The 7962-nt window shown below is 31.3% G+C and overlaps 1 protein-coding gene across 2 annotated transcripts; it reads right to left on the bottom strand.

Moving 5' to 3' along the window:
• Nucleotides 1-2109: 2109 nt before the first annotated feature.
• LOC105793991 (uncharacterized) lies at nt 2110-6926 on the bottom strand. Of its 2 annotated transcripts, none has more exons than XM_052628243.1 (6): nt 6776-6926; nt 5416-5520; nt 4864-4949; nt 4690-4750; nt 3327-3413; nt 2110-2435 (listed from the first exon to the last, which is right to left on the bottom strand). In XM_052628243.1, exons 2-6 carry the CDS (start codon nt 5494-5496, stop codon nt 2343-2345), a joined length of 408 nt encoding a protein of 135 aa, XP_052484203.1. In that variant the 5' UTR covers nt 5497-5520; nt 6776-6926; the 3' UTR covers nt 2110-2342. The 2 variants fall into 2 exon arrangements, with proteins under 2 accessions (XP_052484203.1, XP_052484202.1); XM_052628242.1 differs by having other exon boundaries at nt 6649-6912.
• Nucleotides 6927-7962: the final 1036 nt, after the last annotated feature.

The raw sequence follows: 7962 nt of genomic DNA, 5'->3' as shown, positions 1-7962 counted from the left end.
TTTCGTTTTTAATGTTTAGACATCAATTTAATGTAAAAAGAATATATATATGTTAAATGTGGTTGGTAATTGACAAAAATATTATTTGACTTAATGATATGATTTTTAACATAAAACCAATAGGATAAAAGTTAGAATGTCATATTTGCTGCTTTTAATTTCTCAGAGCTGGTGTTTCTATTGCTCTTCACTTGCTTCTCTTCAATGCATACAGTACGGTTAGATCTTTTTACAACTTTCCCAAGAAGAATTTGGATTGTCTTACAACAATTTTGTATTTTTTTTTATATATCTAAAGATGAATGGTTTTCTAAAACCATAAAGGTAACCATGTCATTTATTTTATTCGAGAAACAAATTTTAATTATTAATATGACAATGATTCTACGCCATTTGAAGACATAACAGACCAAAGGATAATTATTTAAAATTTTTAAAATATAATTAACCTGTCAACTTTTAATAGTCATTTTAATGGAAGTATATCAAATTCTAATTGTGAAAGAAAAACCATTACAATTGATATATTCTCCATTTTCTATTAAACATCTTTTAGCAAATCATTCAATGAACTTACTTCATGATAAAATTATTGTTGCATTAAATATTTAATAATGGTAACATTTTGTCTAATATATGCCATAAACTTCCTATCTTTTATTAATTAATTAATTAAAGTATTTATACAATCATATCAAATTTTAAATTTTTTATGTTAAATATTATTAAAAGTACTTGTAAAATAATAATCTATACACTTGAATTAATGTAAAATATTATTTAAATAAATAATAAATATTTTTTAGGAGAATATTATCATTAATAGGATCAATGAACAATAAGAATATAAAGACATAATACATAGTACAAACGATAAATAAGATATTACGAACTAATTCACAAATGTTATTCTATGTTTGCAGAATAGTCTCAAAAGAGGAGAAAGACAAATTGATAATAACCGCAATATTACAAGAATTTATAAACAAATTAGAGATGCATCACCTTGAACAAATTATTGAAAATTGTATCTTAGTCTCGCCATCATTAGATCAACCTAATGAAGAACTCCAATCAACCAAAAAACCCATCACATCAGTGATGCATAAAGGGCCAAATATCAAATGGTCTATCCTCCTTATATCATCTTGGTTTCCAATTTTACAAACACCGTCATTGTGTTCTATCATGATAAGACCCTTTGAAAACGATTCTAATAGATAGGACGCATCCTTACCTTGGAAAATTAGAAACTAAAAACTAAAATAAAAACTAAAATCATTGTTGCTTTAAAAAAAGAGTAAATTGGACAAAATAAAAACCACAAAAGTGTAGACAGAAACCATAATAATATGAGCTGACATTAAAAACAAAAGAAAAATCAAAGAATATTATTGAAGGAGGTACGACAAACAAACAACCCGAAAACCAGTGCGTAATTGACAAAACAAAGATTTTGTTTGAAAAGTTGAGCGGTTAAGATTTTTTCTTTGAAAAGATGTAGAATGTAAAACTAATTTAAATAATTTTTTAATCTAATATCCTTAATAATCATTTTTATTCATACCTTGACGTTACAACTACTTTTTCTACCATCGCTACTTTTAGTTTCACGAAACTAATCTCACCACTCATCTAAAACACCTCATTTATATTCACTAAACCTCCAAATTTAAGGTAAATTTCATTATTCATTTTAACCATTCACAGTTTTCACAAAATTTTATTGTTATTTAATATGAAATTATTTCAATATATCTTATTAATCAATATTAATTTAATATAATTTTAATAATTCTAATTATCATTTAAAATTATTTGATTTGATTTTTATTATAAGATGTAAATATTATATATATTTTGTTTTATTTTGCTGCCACTATGTTGGTTGGCGATGGTAAAAAATAATTATGGTAACAATGAAATTAAATATTGCCACAGGGTAAAATATGAATTCAGATTAAAGTGGTAGTGAAAATCAATTTTAAGACCCTAAATGTATAAAATAACCAAACCTAGGTGAAAACTTTTATATAGAAATGGAATATGGTGTAAAACTCTTTACTATATGATAACCACATTAGACATCCCTTATTTGTAAATCAGATCTAAACAATAAAACTCTTCCTTCCCAAATTCTATTTAAAAACATCCAATAAAGAAAACATAATCTCAGATGTTCTGTCTCTGTCGTTCCTACAGGCAACTGGACCCATGAAATTCCGACAGAGCCACTAATAATGTAAAGAAACACACAAACCGATATCATAAAAAGGGTTAACTCTTCAGCATACATGAGAGAACATGAAACATACATATGAAATCTTCCAACTATGGAGAGTCTATAGATATTTTCTTGCAAGGGCACGAACTTTGGTGTCGAAATGCGACGATGTAATGCGGGAACCAGGCAGGTAGAGTGGATTTAGAAGGATCTGCACGTTACCAAGTACGAAAAATTCAGTCAAAAGACTAAGATAAGAAGATTTTACAGCAAAAATTACAATCGAAAAGCTATGTTTTCTGGGGTCGTGTATGTATACAACACAAGTATAGTCAACATTTAAAATGATATCCACCCCCAACAATAAAAAATAAAAAATCCGGATAGCTTAGATGATAAGTCTCTAAACAAAAATAAAGCACAGTGTTTAGATTGGATTAAGAAGGATTTCAAGAGTACGAAAATCAGTCAAAAGAATTAAAGAAAAGAGGATTTTACAACAAAAATTACTATCGAAAAGCTATATTACCCAAACTTGAGTGCGTTAGACATGTAATATGCTTAATTTTTTACTAGTTCTTTCATACATCTCGTATCCAAATCCAGATGTGTTGGATATGGGTATGCGTACTTATGACACGACCACAATCAACTTTTTTTTCTTTCTAAAATTTCACATATTTGGAGCATTATATTTATACCTGTATTCATGTCCAAATATATGTCGGTAAAAAGAAACAAAGAATTTACACAAAAAAGTTAATAAAGGAAAAGAAATATTCAGGTAACGTAGCAGTTGACTATGCAGAATATATACAACTTTTAAGAAACTTAATCATCCAAGTAAATCTAAAGCAGCTTTTGAAATCTTGTAGTGCATGTTTGAATCGTGCAATTAAAGGACGTTTATAAAGAATGAAAATTGAGATTTTTATCTCACAAACTAGCGCGCCTGAACAACTAAAGCACAGCAGCAGAAAACAAACAAATACCAGATAAAAAAAATTCAACATAAAGACCTATAGGAATTTATCCGTCAAAATGAAAAGTGTTGCTAAATTTTTCCATGAAAAGGGTTAACAGAGGTGGGAGAAGTAATTACCTTTATATATAGCTCATGAACCTCCTGGAAAAAGCTCTTTATACCATCTTCATTACGAGAGTCATGAAGTAGCATGAATCGTGTATGTATGATTATGTGAAGGAAATATTAAAGAAACTAGCAACAATCGAACCAAAACATATACGTAATGGAAATGCTATACTAAAACACATGGTTGAGAACAGGAGGCATAGTAATAAAGATGACAGAAGAAGATGAGAACATACTGATTTTCTTGTTTAATCAAATGAAGATAACAAGTCATGCTAACATACTGCTGCAGCAAGTCAAGTCCAACAACAGCAAATAGAAACACATGTTACTCAAACTTGAGTTTAGCGTCAGATATGGTTTGTGTCCATCAAGGATATGTTTAAAATTTCAATGCTTCTATGTATTTCATGGGTTACATCCCCATACTCATGTCCAAAAATGTGTCAGTCACGGATCCCAGATATGGGTACGTCAAGAAACTGAAGTTGAATTAACATAGATAGAAACCACAACAATGAAAACAAAACCCATTGAACCATATGATAAGAGGACATTCTCCCTGAATGATTCATGTATACATAGTCAGTTGTCAAAGTTTACAGAGCTCAACAATGGTGACTGAGCAACATGCGCTCAATGAATGACAAAGCAACCTCATAGAGCAACAAATAAAATCACAGCCATGATGTTAATAGCGTCAATAGAAGCTGAACATCAGAACGGTCCAGAAACACAACTAGAGGGTATTTTAAGAGCCTAGTTAAACACTGTGCTCTAAACTCAACAATCTACAATGACCAATAGTTATAGGAGGCTGTTCAATTCGGCGGCAACTTATTTTCCCTTATTTTTATTCATGAGAATTGCCAAAATATTGGATATTGGATGTATGGTCAACATATTAGTTTTATTCATTACGACTTTGCTTGGTAAGTGGACAGAAAATTGAAAAAAATGAAAATTCAAAAGATAGGAAATATATTTGTTCTTTCCATTAGTTTGCTTGTTAGGAAAGATGAAAAAATGAAGAGAAAAAGTAACTTTCTTTCCATTCAATGCTTGGTAGAGTAGAAAAATTAGAGAAAAGAAAATGATTTTTTTTAAAAATGCATAATTTTATACACTTAATGTGCATCTCTCACATTTTCTCTTCTATTATCATTCCAATGGAATGATTTGTTCTTTTTCCAGGGAAGGAAAATGATTGTCTTTCCTATTTTCATTCCCTTCACTTTTCTTTCCCACCTCAAAATTGACTTTCTTTCCATAGATACACCGTCCTCTTTCAATCCCTCTATTTTTCCACTCTACCAAGCAGGCCCTATATGTTATGCACATGTAAGTCAGTTCCATAGATATAAAGGATATGACCAGCTGTTACATATACCGATACCACCAAATCATTGAACCTGTCAATTGCTTTCAAGAACCTGTGAGAGAAACGCAAATAAAATTTATTGAGATAGTGGGCAATAAAAACGAAAAAACATAGCAAAACCATGGAAGGTTATCCAATATATGCTAAGCGGAAAATATAACTAACATTGCACTGGTGGTCCATGCAAGGTCTTGAACAATATCCAGAGCTGCATGTAATACGAATTGATGCAGCTGAGCAGCATCTTCTCTCTGCATAGAGCGATGTTGTCAGAAAAGTAGAAAAAAGCAACAACAGCTTCTCACGCAAGGCCAAAAAAATTACAACCTAACAAATGAGTATCACTATAAGGTAAAAGCATTTTACACTTGTGAAATCCAAACAGACCTGATCATATTCAAAACGAAAGAAAAGAAAAAATGAAACAAATAAAAATATAGAAAACTAGACGGTGACAACACAGTGACAATATGCCACAAAAATAACAGCATGATGTAATGAAATACTTCTGAGTAACAAATTTGAAACTAACAACTTTGATCAAAGTGTTCTTTCTTCAAAATACAAGTATGAATCATGTATCCAGAAAAGAAAGGTCTAAATGCCCAAGAAAGTAAAACAAAACAATTCTTGGCCACTTTCACTGTGAAAAAAAGATATAAATCAAGAATCATTATAGGAAATATATATGTAGACAGATGAGAATAAACATCATACTTTAGCGGCAGATCCCACTTCAGCTTCATATATTGGGATGTCATTTCGGCTCACAATGATAAAACAAGCTGTACTTGTCATCCTTGTGTTACAGCAGGATCAACTCTGATTGACAGGATTCCAGCATCAAAAGAGAGAAACATAGGTGGTTAGGCCATAAGGCACATAGAAAGCATAATACATGCAGACAAGTGTACCAAATCACACATAAACAGCAGTTGAGTAAACCGAAAGGTTGATGCAGAGAGTCCTTGGAAAGGAAAATCAGAGAATAGGAACAGAAAAATTTCCTAACTGTAATGTATATGCTCAAAATGCAAAGGCTAGTTGACACCTGACACAGTTTGTCAAAAAGTATAGAGCATTTGGGGAGTTAGTGTATTAATTCTTTTAAATCAGTCAAGTTCTTTCGTTATCAAAACAAAGATTATTGACTCTATCAGTCCAAGTGTGCACATTCATGTTCATGTGACTCATATTTAAAAACATTAAAAGGAATTGAGTATATCCATTTCTTATACAAGACATATTTGGACAGGGATATAGAGATATGACCCTCCAAATATACGTGAAAACCTTTAAAATAAATGGAGTATATCCATGTCTTCGACTCACCTGTATCCGTCGCTCACCATATCTATATCCAACACTCACCCGAGTCTGACTAACATAGAACATAAAATTCTCTAAATTTCTCCAAGATTAAGAAGATAATGAAACATGATCCTACAATGTTAACACAAACAGTATATTTTCCCTGCTTGAGTTTTCTCATAACATGCCCATTACTTAAAGTACAATTCGTTTTCCAAGAATTTGTTTATAACTGTCAAAAGAATTGCTCTGCCTCACCATTGCAGCCTCTGTTCTTTAATCGCAAACAAAAATACAAACAAATAAATATATCTAAGCTAACACCAAATCATGATCTGAAAATCGCCTCCTCACACTTTCCGATCAATTTAATCATTTAATTCTCCGCATTCCACACTCTATTTTCAAGATTTCAATATTATATGAAAAACCAAAGAGCCAAAGAAAAAGAAAATGGGTAACCGGGTAAAGGAGAAACCCAAAATTCCAGCATCTCATTGTTACATGAAAAACCTAATCTTCAGAAATTCAACTATGAATATGAATCTAGAAAACCGAGAAACTTAACTGAGGCAAAAACATCATAAGCCAAAAGAAAAAACAAACAAAACAAAATGAAAACGGGTAAATGATTCAAACCTCAAAATCAGGAACTGGGGAAAAATAAAAAATGGGATCCCAGAAATAATATATAGAAAAATTGGGAACACTGTTCCGAGTAGATGATATTGAATTTGTGCAGTACAATACAAACTTTTCACCGCACCGTTACTTGAATACTCCACTGGAGCTTGTAGCAGTTTTCCCACTTTAACCTTTTTGATTGGGTACACTATTTACTCAAGGGTTGGGGACGACATTGTTTTATTTTCATCGTTTTTCCATTTTTTTCGGTAGATAGGTTAATAGTGACTGTTAGATTGGCTGGCATTACCATTCCATTACAGCCCAATTCTGCGGGCCTACCATCAAACTATTGTTTGGTTAGTGGAATAGGGCTTATGCAAGGAATAGGGGGTGTCATCCCCACTGAATTGGTGCCCAACAATTTCATTTTACCCTCCTCACTTTTTTGTCTTAGAAAAGCTCTTACTCAGCCACTCTTAGTCCCAGCTTCCCTTGCTTCTTTCGCCTTCGGCCACTAGCACTTTTCTCCAACTAAATTCTTTCTTTCTTCTGTTGTTCCTTTCGTTTTCCTCTTTGCCTCTTTTCGTTACCCTAATTTTAAGAAGAGTTTAGTTTTCTTCCTTTTTTTTCTCATCACTATTTATTAAGTTTTCCTGTCAGTGGGTTGATTTTGATTCTTTGTTTGCTTTCAAAGTGTGAAAAAAATAGAACGTCGTTAATGAAAATGTATTGCAAAGAAAAGAGAAAGAAAAATAAAGAACACACAGATTTTTACATGAAAACTCTTTTAAGAAAAAAAAAACGGATAAAGGAGAAGATAATTCACTATGTCGAATTCGAATAATTACAAGAGGAGTAGATTATGTCTATTTATAAGCTTGTAAAATCATATTCTAATAGAAGGGGTGTAGTAAGGTTGAAACACCTTATTCTAATCAATATCAAATAGATGAAGTATAATAAGGTTGAAAAACCTTATTCTAAAATAAAATAAAAGAAGTTAGTTCTATATGGATTTTACTTTTATTTTATTTTACCACTGTATTTAATTTTAATAAAGATTCAGGTCACTCAATTCTAACAATCTCCACCTTGACACGAATTCTCAATGAACAAGTTCTTCATCGCAAACTCTCAATGAACAAGTTCTCTACCTCTTCCATAAAACCCCTTAAGGGTTTAACTTCAATAATGAACACCAACCAAGTAGAAGCAATGCTCAAACTTGGTTATGGGAAGTGACTTAATCATCATATCTGCAGTTATCATATATGCAGGATTTTGATGAGTACTAATTTTGCTCACAACAATATCACCACGAGTAAT

The sequence above is a fragment of the Gossypium raimondii genome, chromosome 3, assembly GCF_025698545.1.
Source record: "Gossypium raimondii isolate GPD5lz chromosome 3, ASM2569854v1, whole genome shotgun sequence".
Classification (NCBI taxonomy): domain Eukaryota; kingdom Viridiplantae; phylum Streptophyta; class Magnoliopsida; order Malvales; family Malvaceae; genus Gossypium; species Gossypium raimondii.
This window is presented reverse-complemented; position numbering and strand designations above follow the sequence as displayed.